General features: G+C 41.0%; 1 protein-coding gene across 7 annotated transcripts in view; it reads right to left on the bottom strand.

Annotated features, from left to right (window-relative positions):
* The window catches only part of EIF2AK2 (eukaryotic translation initiation factor 2 alpha kinase 2), a 30,409-nt gene that overhangs the window by 12,011 nt on the left and 3,290 nt on the right, over positions 1 to 15,108 (bottom strand). For 5 of the 7 annotated variants that reach the window (XM_044261792.1, XM_044261786.1, XM_044261787.1 and 2 more), the window contains 9 exons: positions 13,113 to 13,244; positions 12,617 to 12,737; positions 10,962 to 11,119; positions 9,078 to 9,204; positions 8,456 to 8,538; positions 8,196 to 8,289; positions 5,955 to 5,989; positions 4,663 to 4,725; positions 3,035 to 3,157 (listed from right to left, as the gene is read on the bottom strand). In XM_044261792.1, the coding sequence (XP_044117727.1) occupies positions 3,035 to 3,157; positions 4,663 to 4,725; positions 5,955 to 5,989; positions 8,196 to 8,289; positions 8,456 to 8,538; positions 9,078 to 9,204; positions 10,962 to 11,119; positions 12,617 to 12,737; positions 13,113 to 13,231 (923 nt within the window). In that variant the 5' untranslated portion in view covers positions 13,232 to 13,244. Of the gene's footprint in view, positions 1 to 3,034; positions 3,158 to 4,662; positions 4,726 to 5,954; positions 5,990 to 8,195; positions 8,290 to 8,455; positions 8,539 to 9,077; positions 9,205 to 10,961; positions 11,120 to 12,616; positions 12,738 to 13,112; positions 13,245 to 14,584; positions 14,631 to 15,108 lie in introns of all 7 variants that reach the window. The other 2 variants (XM_044261791.1, XM_044261793.1) reach the window with 2 other exon arrangements.

Raw genomic sequence — 15,108 nt, forward strand, 5'->3', positions numbered from 1 at the left:
TTCTCAACATAATGGAAGAAGCGGTGACTTCATTCCAAGTATCAGATAAAATTTAAAAGTCATTCAGAATTTTCAGTGTGTAGCAAAAACAGACAAAGGAGATCTCCTATGCCGAGAAAGGGAGATTGCAGGGAGCTTTACATGGATATGGGATCAAGAGCAAAATTCTGTGCTACATGGAATTAATAAATTTGAGATTTCAAGGGTGAGAGAGAGTAAGCAAACATTTTATAATCCCATTTTTTAATTAAAAAAGTTCTATACCTACATGACACAAAATTTATAAGAATAAAGGAAGAAAAAGTACTCCTACATTAACAGTCCTAATACAATCAGTGATTATTTTGGTTTGTTTCTTACCGTCTTTCTTCATACACATTTTCTTGGTGATAACTTAATGACTTTTTTTATTAACATAAAATGTATTATTTGCCCCAGGGGTACGGGACTGTGAATCATCAGGCTTACACATTTCAACACTCACCATAGCACACACCCTCCCCCATATCCATAATCCAGCCACCCTCTCCCTACCTTCCCCCACCCCCCAGGAACCCTCAGTTCGTTTTGTGAGATTAAGAGTCTCTTATGGTTTGTCTCCCTCCCGATCCCATCTTATTTCATTTTTTTCCCTCCCTATCCCCATGACCCCCTACCCAGTCTCTCATATTCCTCATATCAGAGAGATTGTTTCATACATATTTTTATATACTTATAATTATAGTATATAATTTTTATCCTATTTTTCACATAACAGGTCATCTTTACATTTTCCTTGTTACACAATCTATGTAATCTATACATATCATGTAAAACTTTCTCATTAAGATTTCAAAAGAACAAAAAATTAGAACAAATAGTATCATGACCTGCTACCTAGCCATCACCCAGATGAAACAGTTAGATTAACTCCTGGTCAATCTGGTTTCATCTATGCTCTTACTCACTTCCTCATTTTTCCTGGATTATTCTGAAGCAAATTCCAGCACCATACCATTTCACGTGTAAATACTTTCAGTATATAAGCCTCACCTTTTTTTTAAAAAAGATTTTATTTATTTATTTGACAGAGAGAAAGAGAGCACAAGTAGGCAGAGAGGCAAGCAGAGAGAGAAAGGAAGGGAAGCAGGCTCCCTGCCAGGCAGAGAGCCCAATACGGGTCTCAATCCCAGGACCCTGAGATCATGACCTGAGCCAGAGGCAGAGGCTTAACCCACTGAGCCACCTTGTTTTGCCATTGAGCAGCGGAGAGAACAGAACATACTTAATCACTTCTTCATTGTTGGACATCTGATTTGTTCTAATGTTTCACTGTTATAAATGACACTGTGATTTACGTCCTCTTGTACAACTTTTTCCATCATTTGGATAATATCCTTAGAATAGATTCCCACACAGGAAACCCGTGTGTCATGGTGAATAAATATTCCAAGTATATTCATAACTGTGTTATACTAATTTATGAAGCCACTAAAAATGTCCAAGATACCGCATCCTTATCATTGTTAAGTATTACCATTAAAAAAAAATGTTACTGAATGTAAGGAATAACACTTCATTCCTGTCAAGCAAAACAATGTGGAAAAAGGGGCACCTGGATGGCTCAGTCAGCTAAGCTTCTGACTCTTGGTTTCAGCTAAGGTTATGGGATCGAGGCCTGTGTCAGACTCCATGCTCGGCATGAAGTCTGCTTGAGATTCTCTGTCCCTCTCCCTCTCTCCCCCCAACCCCCCGCCCATGTGTGCTCTCTCTCTCGCTCGCTTTCTCCCTCTCTCTAAAATAAATAAATAAATCCTTAAAACACACACACACACACACACACACACACACACACCCCAACGTGGAAAGAAAAAGTCTTGTTTTGATGCCAGGTGGATATGGAGGGATTTCAACTGCAAGGCATTGTCCATGGCACAGGAAGTAGGTTTGTCTGGCTGAGAGGAGGAGTGGCTAGGACTCCATGCCTGCTTCTCCTTTGCTCACATCGTTTTCCTTAGCCCATGTCCCCTTCCCATCCCTGGCCAAGCTGTCTGAGCACTCTTTTCTTTCAAAAGATTTTATTTATGTATTTGTGAAAGAGAGAGAGTGAGAGAGAAAGAGAGTGCATGAGTGGGGGGAGGGTCAGAGGGAGAGGGACAAGCAGGCTCCCTGCTGAGCGAGGAGCCCTATGCAGGGCTCCATCCCAGGACACTGAGATTATGACCTGAGCCAAAGGCAGATGCTTAACCCATTGAGACACTCAGGCACCCCCAAGCTTTCTGATGACTTCTGACTAAAAATGCGTAACAGATCTCGTGTCCCGTGTGGGGATGGCCCAGACGAACACATCCAACTCACAGGACAGTGACAGATAATAATACCTGCTCTTTTTCAGCCACTACATTTTGACATGGCGTATAATGCAATAATAGACAAATGGGACAGGTACCAACTAGCTTGTACCTCTGACAAATCAGTTCGCCTCTTTGGGTCTCAGTCTCCTAATTTGTAAAGTAAGGAGAGGAGACCAGAAAATCTCAAAGGTCACCATTTCCTAGATGATTCCATAACTTCAGTTTTCATCAAGACAGAACTGAAGGAATGAACAACGGTCTACTCATTTCTTTTTTCAGTGAAATAACCACAGTAAGATGGGGTTGTTATGTTAGAGGAAGCCAAGCTCCTGATGAGAGAGTGACATTTTTAAGGAAGACTAGGAAAAAAGTAAATAATCTGCTAACGAAGATAAGAGACATTAAAAAAAGAACTGTGCAGGGACGCCTGGGTGGCTCAGTTGGTTAAGCAGTTGCCTTCGGCTCAGGTCATGATCCCAGCGTCCTGGGATCGAGTCCCACATCGGGCTCCTTGCTCGGCAGGGAGCCTGCTTCTCCCTCTGCCTCTGCCTGCCTCTCTGTCTGCCTGTGCTCGCTCTCTCTCCCTCTCTCTCTGACAAATAAATAAATAAATAAATATTTAAAAATAAAAAAATAAAAATAAAAAAAGAACTGTGCAGGTTCACAAACCTTCTCATTCGAAGAAACAAACGTGTACTTACTCTTTATCATATTTAACACGTTTAATAACATAAATCGTCCTATCAATTTTGTGCTTTGCTTTGAAAACATGACCATATCCGCCTGAGCCAATTGGTGTTATGTCTGTAAAATCATTAATAAACCTGAAAAGAGAAATGCCACTGTTACTCTGAGTTCTGTGGTCCTGGCCCTCTCCCCGCCCCCACTCCACCCTTCCACTTCCCCTTAAGGTCATCAGCAGGACAGACCGTATAACAAACATGGCGCTCCCTTCTAAATAAGAAGAGTGAAACTCTTCAGGCACCAAGTCTTCGTTTCTCTCCCGCTCCTGCTCCCAACATAACATATCTCGTGGTCATGCTGGCTCCCCAGCCTCCACCAAGCTATCATCATAAGAGAAATGAGCATGGTCTCTGAGCCTACCTACATTTGTAACTACCTGGTCTTCCCCTCTCTCTCTTGCCCCACATTCCACCATTAAGCCCTGGCAGTTCTACTCCCCAAACACATCACAGGTGTGTGCCCACTTTTCCTCATCTCCAACATCTTCACACCGGTTCAAGATCCCGTCAGGCTCCTTCAGAACCGTACTGGCTCAGACACTCCACTCCCTCTCCTTGCTTTACTCCAATCCATGAGCCACACAGCAAGCAGGGTGAGAAATTCTGAGCATGTCTCTTTGTTTTTGCCTAAACGCTCCAACAGCCTCCTTTTGCTCTCAGCAAACCCAGGAAGTCCTTAGATGGCCTACAAGGGGTCTCGTGCTTCCCTCCCCAGCTTGTCCGGTGGCACGGCGCCCTTGATCACTGCACTCCAAGCACACAGCCTCTCCCCTTTGAACACTCACACAGCTCTCCTACCTTCACTTTTCCGCATGTTCTGCTTTTGTGAAGCCACAGACCCCATCTCCCCGTACTTAACTCATCCTCCAGGTGCCCCCACATGGATGACCCCACAGAAAGCCTTTGCCTCACCCCTCACACTAAACCCATGGGTCCTATTTCCATTTTGTACCTCGTCATTGCTTTCCCTTCACACCTCTGACCAGAGATTATAATTACAGATTTTTCACGTAATTATCATCCCCACAAAACTCTGTGAGGGCAGAAGCTGTTTCTATTTGTTCCTGCTCTAGATCCAATGCCCAGCACAGTGCCAGGTATATATGAGGTCAGTGTCCTCTTGTTGCAAATAGTTTCACGTTTGTTTTTGATATTTTGTTTAAACCCAAACACATAATCTATCACAAGAGGAAACTCTTTTCAACATGAAATCTGGAATGAAGCTGGAAAATGGAAAACAGATTCGAGTGGATCTACTTCGATTCCTTTGGGGGTCTTTTGGAAAAAAAATCACTGGCTTAAAGAAATATATATCTTCAATATCAAAAACTTCCATGGATGTCAGAGAAACTTGCGTAAGCATCACACAGATCTACATTTACCACATTCCACTTGGATTCATCTAAACATTACTTCTCCAAGAGACAATGATCCTTTCGGGATCTGACTGTGCTAAAAAAAAAAAAAATTAACTGTTCAGAGAGAAATAGAATTAATCTGGCTGGTGTACAATAGTCCCTTCAGAAGATCTGTCAAATGACCAAACATATCCTTAAACAGATCTTTTATACAGGTTTCCCTCTTACCTTTCTTCCACAGTGTACTTGTTTTCTTTGATCACAGGAGAGTTAAAGGTAGATGCCAAAGTTCTAAAATTTAAGAGAAGAATATAAAACTCAAGTAAAACTCAAATAAAAGAGAACTTTATGTCATGCCTTAGTTTTTTTATATTCTGAGTCCACTACTAGAATTATAGGGTAGAACGTGTTAACCTTTCTTTTATAAAACAGTATACTGACAGTTCTCCTCTGTCCACTAATAATTTTTCATTCCTTTCCTGGATTCCTTTTTTTTTTTGCCTTACTACATTCAATGTTGGTGATCTACCAGCTTCTCCTTTCTCCCCTACAGATTCAAAACCAAAGAAAATAGATCTCCTTGCTCCTGGTCTTTGTACTTTATTCCTGGAGGGTGGTGAGCCATGTGCTCTGGGAAGTGCAAGCCCCAGTGAAAACTAAACATATTCAAATTGCTATCTTCCCCCTAAGCCCTCAAGTCCTGAACTTCCTTAACCCCATCAGTGCCCATGATTCCCATCTACGTCTCATCCACAAGGACCAATCTTCAAATCCTTTCTCCTTTGCCTCTTCTTCACCCTGTTATTGCAGCTCTATTCCCTCAAATCCTGTCCACTCTTCCCGTACAGTCGGTCTTGCAAATTCTCCTCACCACCCCCCAACCCATCACCGCCATGATAACCAAGATGTCAGATCACCTTCCACACACCTCTCCTGCCTCCTCCACCCAAACACCCACATCAGGAATCATCACTCCCTGACACATCTCCTCTGGTTCAGAATATGTTGGTGGCCCATTATGGCCCCTATTGCGGTCCCATCCTCACTGATGACTCAGAGTTATATCTTTGTTTTTCTCTTCTGTTCGAGAAACCAATCCATCGTTATGAATATAACCTTTGATCTCTTCCTTTTCTTACCCAAGTCATTATACCATCCCCACCCTACCTGCTATCTGCAAAATAATGCAGTTCTCTGGAAAGTGCCTCTCCAGGGTCACTTCTGTCAGCCTTGTCCAAAATAATGCCCTTAACCAATGTCTCTAGTGATACCCCCACAGGCCCTTTCCTCTACAGTGCAGTGTGTACATAAATTCAAAGACTTCTCTATGTATGTAGAATCACTTGTTTATAGATTTAAAGCTTTTTGGGGATCCTTAACCATGCTTTCTACTTCTGAAATTCCACTCAAAGAAGTATATAGTACTCTACAAATATTGAAGACCTAGTAAATAAAGTTAACAACCTAAGTCTGAAACAAAACTTCATTTCCAAATACAGGCACTGCATCACGATACCCACCTTTTCACCTTCTTTTCACTACTTCCGACATTGCTCTGGAACAAAAGAAAATGAAAAGCAGTTTTAGATGATTAAATCAGTTATCTTGCTTTATCCTCCTGTGCTTCTAGATGGTTCTGTGATATTTCTGGCTCATTAGATGAACAAGCCTCATCAACTTAGGTATTCTCATCAAGCCCTGCTTCTCAGTTTACTTGGCTAGATCGAAGTTCTCACTGTTATAGCAACTAGACAGATAAGTCAGTAGGGGAGGGGGACAAAAAAGCAATCAGGGCAAGTTCAGCAGAAGCACTGATTCCCCCAGGACAGACCACAGACCCTCTGGTGATCCCCCTGGGCCAGTGGGTGTCAATAAGAAGGCGTACATCACAGTCCTCTACAGTGCCAAAGACTCAGCTGGAGCTCAGGGATCCAGTCTAAAATAATTCCCCAAGTGTTTCTTATCTGGTCATCAGTTAAAAATGGCAATACTAGGGGCCCCTCGGTGGCTCAGTCATTAAACACCTGCCTTCAGCTCAGGTCATGATCCCAGGGTCCTGGGATGGAGCCCCACATCAGACTCCCTGATCAGTGGGACGCCTGCTTCTCCCTCTCCCACTCTCCCTGCTTGTGTTCCCTCTCTCGCTGTCTTTCTCTCTGCCAAAAAAATAAATAAAATCTTTTTTTAAAAACGGCAATGCTTAAAAAAAGAAGAAAAAGAGAAAAATGGCAATGCTAATGATTTCATTTTTAGCACAAATTAATAATTTTAATATTTAGCAAAAAAAGAGGAATCGTCACTCTCAAAATCTCAAAAGTTACATTCACATAGCTATTCCTTATTCATATTCACTGTTATTCTGGTAGGTTTTGTAGTATTACCAATCTGAATATGTTGACACAGAGGGGGGAGCATCAAACTCTGAGTTGATGAGCTCAGAACACTTCCCTCTGTGTGATGACTACAGTATATTAATGTAGCCATGCTGTTAATGGACAATGTTTCTTAAGTCTCTTCCTGTTACAAATGAGGTTGCAAGAAATATGTTTCTTTGTACATACGTAGGAGTGCTTCTCTAGGAGACATCCCCAGGAATGGAACTGCTTGAAGGCATGGCATCCACACCCTCCACTTCGCTCCATATGGCCAAACTGTTCCCCCCAATGGTTGTACCAACCTATACTTCTACCCACAGCACATGGTCATTACAATCGGGAACACCGCTCTGCGACACGTAGTATCGCCAGACTCAAATTTTGCCACGGTGATGGATTTAGAGAAGTACCTAACTGCTGTTTTGATCTGCATTTTCCCTATTACCATGCAGTAAAGCATCTTTTCATATTTTTGTTGCCTATCTGGGTATCTTTTCTCTGAATTGCTCTGTTTAGATCCTTTTCCACATTTTTCTGAGCTGCCCTTCTTTCTCTTATTGATTTGTTTCAAGTTTGTTATAAATACGGCACTTGTGCAACATGAACTGTCACCACAAAAATTATCTGGTTTTTAAGTTTAGTTCTGATTTTTTTTAAATCAGACTAAATATTAAAGGACATTAGGAAGTACTGTCTGAGATCACAGGAATATATGGAAACATAAAAGTGAGTAGGGAGAGGAAGATGCAAGCAAACAGTGGAAGAATTTTTTTTTTTAAGATTTTATTTATTTATTTGACAGAGAGAGATCACAAGTAGGCAGAGAGGCAGGCAGAGAGAGAGAGAGAGGAAAGCAGGCTCTCCGCTCAGCAAAGAGCCCGTTGTGGGACTCGATCCCAGGACCCTGGGATCATGACCTGAGCCGAAGGCAGCGGCTTAACCCACTGAGCCACCCAGGCGCCCGAACAGTGGAAGAATTTTGCATGTGAGGAGCGGGGGTTAATAAAGAAAGGAGGGATGTCTGGGTGGCTCAGTCGGGTTAAGCCGCTGCCTTTGGCTCAGGTCATAACCCCAGGGTCCTCGGATCGAGTCCCTCATTGGGTGTCTCTGCCCACCACTCTGCCTGCTTGTGTTCTCACACACTCTCTCTCCCTCCCCTCTTCCTCTCTCTCTCTGACAAATAAATAAATAAATAAATAAAATCTTAAAAAAAAAAAAAAAGAAAAGAAAGAAAGGAGAAAGCCAAAATGCTGCCACATATTAATAGGAAACTAGAGTGTATGAGATAAAAGTGGGAAAATTACAGCTGAGGACTGGAGGCAATTGTTAAATGAGGAAACACAACAGAGAAAAAGATTATCAGGAAGCTAGAGGCTAATACTGTACCAGAGGAGATGAAGAAGTGTTGACACTGTTGCTGTTACAATTTCTTTCTGGTGCATTTGGTGAGGAATCATTTTCAAGTGGTGATTTAGAAGCACTAGAAGAAAAGGGGATCATTATTAATTGGTCAATGCTGCCTATCTTCTGTTGATCAGAATTTTTTCTCTAAATTCTCCTTAAACATTAAGCATTTTCATAAAAATGTGACCTCTCAGGCAGCAATCTAAATTTGTTAAATATCACTGCTGTTTGTCCACACTTACGATATGTTCTTTACCAAAGTGCTGTTTCTGGAGTCACTAGACAAAGTAGTCCAAGAATCACTGGATGATGCTGAGTCCTCTTTCTGAAAGAAAGAGTACCCCTTAGGAGTTTTAAGAGCAATTACATCACTTCTCCACACGTTTCAGTCTCTGTGTGCTAACTAACAGATTTATTTATGGATGCTTGATCTAGATTTTAAAAATGACCCTGGGGGCACCTGGGTGGCTCAGTGGGTTAAGCATCTGCCTTCGGCTCAGGTCCTGATCTCAGGGTCCTGGGATCGAGTCCTACATCAGGCTCCCTGCTCAGGGTGAGAGTCTGCTTCTCCCTCTCCCCCTCTTCCTGCCCCCCCCAAACTCTCTCTCTCACTCCCTCTCACTCTCTCAAATAAATAAAACCTTCAAAAAACTCAAAGCACCCAAAACCCCGAGTTTCCAACAGAACTTTGCTCTCTGGGGTCTCCTGGCCCCATGGCTCGTGGCTCATTGATGAAACACAGAATGGAGGAATCTTTTTGCTCTGTGACTGGCTGTCTTGGTGTCATCTAAATGCAGTCTTACGTCAAATCCACTTCAAAAAGAATCTTAAAATTTATAAGTTAAATCCAAGGGCAGTACATACCATGAAGGCCTTCTCTGACTCTATCTGCTCATACGCAAATTTTGCGGCTATCTGTTTTGCCTCCTGCTTAGTAGCACCTCCGCCAACAGCATATTCTTTCTGTCCAATCTTGCATCTATAATAAAATCTAGGAGAAACAATAAAGAATATTCACCCAAATATCAAAAAACAAACAAACAAACAAAAACAGTAAATCTAACTCAGGATTTGGAAACAAACACAGATGAACAAAGATCTTAAAATCACCCTAACTTAATGGGTAGGTTTACAGTTTGTATCTTGTAGCATATACATTTTTGATAAGACGGCTGGCCGATTTGCTAGAATAACCAGGACTGGATGATGTCTCAGCTTGCATTTTTCAGGCAACTTCTTTTTGTTGCTTCACTGAAAGATCTGGTGAAAAAGGAACTTGATGGGAATTTTTAAAAATTCCTCAAAGGTCAAAAGATACAGAGGTAGAGAAGGAAGAGAGATCTGGGGAATTTTTCAGAGATGCTCAAATGGGAAGAAAAAGCCTACGCTGGGAAAGTAGGACTTCTACAGGAGAAACAATAAGGTTACAGTGTTTTGTAGGGAATGGGCAAATCAGAGATTTGGTTCTAACTTCAGGATTTTCTGCTCCCTGTTCATGTGTCCCCAGACCTAAGGAAATCCCCATAGTGCAAGAGCTCCATGAAGTCCATGCCCTCCTCATATGAGATGTAAGAATATTTGTGGTGAGGCAAGGATCCAATTATAGAAGAACTCTATTCAAGGTGGAAAAGCAATGGACCTGGTAAGCCTCAGGGAGTTACTATATATTACTTCAAAATTATTCCAGTATTATTGGCCATGGAGGCAAACACAGCCAACCAGGGTGAGTCTTCCCTCCTGGACCCTGAAGGCAGAACTAGGTTGAGTGACTGGGTGGTGTGCACGGCCCCTATTCTCCCAGGTACCCTTAAGTAGATGTCTTCTCTCTTTTAGGTGACTCATATTAGAGTGTTTAACCCCAAGGAAACAAACAGGTGAGCTCTGAGACAACAGAACAGCCTCCTACTTTATTGAGATCCACTCACACAATTCACTGTGGACTCTTCCATGCCAAAGAATACTCTTCTGTTTTCCTCTTCCTGGTTCTGGCCTAAAAGCCATCAGAGTTTTCAAAGTCCATAACTTTTCAGAGTCAATTCAGAGGCCAGTGTCCTGAAGTGGTTATTTGGACTATTTGCCACTTAGATTTTTTTTGGTTGTAGCCAAGAAGCAATTTCCTTCAGGCTCATTTACTTTCTGCTTTTACCAGTTCCTATCCATTCTTTATCCTCACTTCCAAAGTCTTGGCAATTCTGAAGCTCTCCTCTGCCCCACCCTTCATATTTCTTAAATCTGGGTCTCCTCACAGCCTATGGCTAAAACCCGTTTCTCTTAAGACGTGATATTTGTCTAGAGAGTGACACCATTTAACTGAATTTGAAGGACAAACATCTAGACAAATGGCTCTCTAATCTGATGATGGTGAAACAGTCATTTTACCTACACCTGTGGTCCAGTCTTTGTCACACAGCCACTCCCCCTGTGACCTGTGACCATCTCCACACACTCCTCCCCCAGCAGGGCACCCCATTCTCTCTTAGGTCTCCTGTAGACTAAACCATCCAGATATACCTCAGAAATAAAGGATTCCCCATATTCAATCCATTAATGTATGTATACGGGTCCCATCTTCAGCAATTAAATATTTTAATTATGAAAATGACCAATTGTGTGTAAGTCATATAAAACCTTCCATGCAAAAGGCCCCAAAAAGGAGGACAAATATTTCTGGAAAATTAGACATGAAAACAACCCCATTCTATTGCTTAGATACAATGAGACAGAAGGAAAAGATGAACTACATCTCACCTTTCTGGCCCAGATTTGTTCAGTTCACATTGTTCATAATTTACAGATAGTTTTTCCTTCTGGGCAAGCCTATTCAAACGGCCTATGAAATTCCCAATGGATCCTAGTCCTAGTCCTTCTGAAGTATCTGTTGTTGTCAGTGATAAAGAACTAACTGCCTACAAAGAAAAAAAAATTTTGTTTAATACAGATGAAAACAAAGATTTAACCATTTTATTTCCTCTAATAAAATTACTACGAACAATTTGAAAGACAACTTAGATTTCATGTACTGCCCTAGTCTACTATATTCTTGAGTAAAAGCCTCAGTCTATGTCTTTTTCTACCAGAAAAAAATCCATGAGAAAAAAAGATAACAATAACTAGATAACTATAACTATAACTATAAAAGGAACCATCCTTTTATAGTTTCCTACAGAAAAACAAAGTAGTCAACTTCCTCATTTATCCACACAAAATACTGTAACACTGTCTCCCTCATTTTAGGTTTTATAAATCTCAAAAAACAAGATAGCCAATGTACAAGTAAAGCTATATCCTGGATCACACCTTATTGGGAAAGAGTATTATAACAGCACCGTTCATTCCATTCTTATCTCTACCTTTTTCCTAATCTGACAAAACCCTGTCCAAAGTTTTTCTACTTTATTAATCTTGTCAAAGAACTAACTTTTGGCTTTATGGACCTTCTTTATTATTTCTTGATTTTCTTTTACATTAACGTTTGGCCTTGCTGTTATTTTCTTTCTTCTGCTTTTTTTTTGGGGGGGGGGCATTCTATTGTTCCTTTCCTAACTTCTTGATTTGCTTTTTCAGGCTCATTAACATTTTGTGAGTTTGTAATTTTGCCAGATTTACTTTTCCCAGTTTTGTTACAAGGGGGACATCCTTGAGGAAGACTTTTCAGGGAAGTATCTTAAAAGTCAATGTTTTCAAGATTTTCAGTATCTGAGAAAAGATTTTCTTTGGTCCCACATGTAAATGACTACTTGTCTCATTTTATTGCCAGTTCTCTGTTATCCCGTGGTTTGAAACGATGCTGTGGACAACAAGATATTTTTTTCTTCATTTTTACATTTTAAATAACTTCCTTTATCTGCCTCAATGCTTATAGGATTTTTTCATCATCCCTAGAGTTCAGGACTTTCCCAATGATTGACATTCTTGGCAGATCTGTATTTTTGTGTATCTGTTGAGTTATTTTTATCTGCATCGAGGTTTTCCTTTATTTCAGAAACACTTTACACTGGAATTTCTTCAGATAGCTTTCTCTGTACTCTTTACTCTGGTCTCAGCCTCTGGGAAACCAATTCCACGAATGTTGGATCTCCATGACCTGTCCTGCTCATCTGTCATCCTCCCCACTCTCCTTCCATTTCTCAGGGGGCAGGAGGGGGGGCTCCTGCCAGCTCATTTCTCGCTTTTGCCTTTCCCACCCACTCAACTTCAGAGACAGTGGCTACTGCTGGCACTCTAAATAGATATTGGCAGGCTTTGCCCACTACTTCCTAGATGAACCTCTCACTCAGGGCTCTACAGAAATGGAGATGGGGGAAAAAGAACTGAACTTATGAATGGAAGAGAACCTGTGAATGGCTTTACTCTGTCTGTGGGTGTTTTCTCCCAGAGTAAAGTTTAAAAGGGCATTTACTCACCTTGCTTTCTTCGTTAAGTTTTTCAATAGCTAATTTGGCTGCAGCATTTTTGGCCTCCTTCTTTGATTTACCTTCAGCTTCTGAATATTTTCTCTCATTTATGATAACTTGAAATGTAAACCTGATTACAAAGACAATATTCACCAAATGTTATTAAATTCATGCATTGTCTAAGGACAAGTGTTCCAATCACACTGCCTCCTGGGACCTTGAAGATTTTAACCGGTTCAATATAGAGTTTAAGCAGTGACACACAAACAGCAGAATAGCACATCATCTTTGCTGTAGAGCTAAATTATTGACTCCAAAATTGTGTCAGAGTTGCCATTCTTTCAGTTCATATTTTATAGAAATAGACCTTTTTAAAAAGCAATTTGGGGTGCCTGGCTGGCTCACTCAGTAGAGCATGAATTCTGGATCTCGGAGTTTAAGAGCCAGCCCCACATTGGGTGGAGATAATACTATTAAAAAATCTTTTAAAAAAATAGCAACTTACTTTAAGTTATGCGCAGGCCCTTTCTTAGACAGTTCATAATACTTAAGTACCAAGTTGTGCTTCTGACAGTATGTATTAAGTTCTTCTATAGAAAAACTTGGTGGACGCACATTGGCCATTTCTTCTAGTAACCTAGAACAGAAGAGATGTTTGAAAAAAAATGACACAGAACATATTTAACCTGATTTTCCCAATCCAATGTAAGAGACAAAACAGGATAAGAAGAATCTTCTTTCTAAGGCTCATCTCAGCCCCACATAAATCCAGAGAAGACTTTCTTACAAAATCCTTTTCCTTCATGATTTGCACACCAATTGAATTTCTCCAAAACTTTCTACTTTTAAAACTCAACTGGCCAAAAAAGGAAAAGGGTCTTTCTCTTCTACTCTGCTCTCTGTTTCCAGTGAGGGTCAGACACGGGTTTGTCCACTTGCTTGAGCTACATGGGTAGAATCAGGATTCTTCATGCTGAGAAGAAAAAGGTCAGGAGTACATATGTAAGGTGAAGTTTATGAAATCATTAAAGATTTCTCTATACAGAAACAGATTCCCCTATGAAATCCCAAAAATCTTCCCTTTAAAATTTGCATTAGTCAACTGTAGGTAAATTTACCTGGGTAAATTATGACCCTAGTTTATGGGTCTCATTAGACCAAGAGGGTAGCAATGATTTAAGTCATAATGAAAATCTAAAAAATATAGAATCTAAATATAGGAGCCAAAACTATGAAACTCTAAGAAGAAAACATAAGGGCAAATCTTCAGAATCTTGGATTTGGCAGTGGAATCTTTGCAATGACAGCAACAGCACAAGCAGCAAAAGAAAACAGAGAGATTGGGCTTTATTGAAAGTAAAAACAGGGACGCCTGAGTGGCTCAGGCGGTTAAGCGTCTGCCTTCAGCTCAGGTCATGATCCAGGGTCCTGGGTCTCTGTTCTCTCTTAAATAAATAAATAAAATCTTAAAAATAAATAAAAACACTTATGTCACATAGGACACTATGAGGAAAATGAAAATCTAAAGAAAGGGATATCTTAGTTCATATATCTGATAAGAGTCCAGTATCCAGAATATATAAAGAACTTTTACAACTCAACAACAAAAGGACAATCCAAGTAAAAATCTGGCAAAGGACCTGAACAGACTATTTCTTCTAAATAGTCTAGTGTCCCAGGGCCCTGTTTTAGATCTCCTCTCTGCTCTATTAACACAAACTCCCTCTAGACTTTAAGGCTTTAAATTCCACCTACACAACGACAGTTATCAAAAGAACACTCTCACTCTGACTACTTCTTAACTCTAACTGCTTCTGTCCAGTAGGCTGCCTCCTTGAAATGCTCTTGACTATACCCCATGCACTGCCTTCGTCTGGTCAATTCCTATTTCCTATAGATTTCAGCTCAGATGTCACTTCCCAGACACCCTGGAAGAGGTCGTGGTCCCGTGCTCCACAACAGCTCTTGTCCCCTTACCTGCAATTGCTTATATAACTGGCTGTCTTCCAAAAGAGACCATGACCTATAATAGGGATGGGGCCAGGCTGTTAGAATAGGGGCTCCATAATCACTGAATGAATATCTACAGACCTTCCCCACCTGCATGACTTGTCACATACTTGTCTCTTTGCTTTTGAATGCAGTATCTGCACCCTCAGTCCACCAGGCAACTCCCACTCATCTGTGAGGCTCCCACATTTTCTTTGATGTTGGGGGGGGCAGCCAGTCCTCCTCCAAGGGCCCGCCACTCCACCTTGCCCAACTCCCATAACAGCCCAGTCAGTGAGCAATTTGGGAAGCAGGTTCTATGTCTTACTCCTTTTGTATCACCAATACCTAGTGGCAAGCAGGAAATGCTGAACACTTGGATGGTGCATAGGAAAATGAAAGAATGACTCATTAAAATTAAATATTCTACTCAAAACCCCCTCGTCTTCTCCCTTTTCTTCATCTGCTGCTTTCCGTGTATCCTTTCTTCATTTATTCAATGGATGGCTAGC

This window comes from Neovison vison, chromosome 8 (assembly GCF_020171115.1).
Source record: "Neovison vison isolate M4711 chromosome 8, ASM_NN_V1, whole genome shotgun sequence".
NCBI classification, from domain to species: domain Eukaryota; kingdom Metazoa; phylum Chordata; class Mammalia; order Carnivora; family Mustelidae; genus Neogale; species Neogale vison.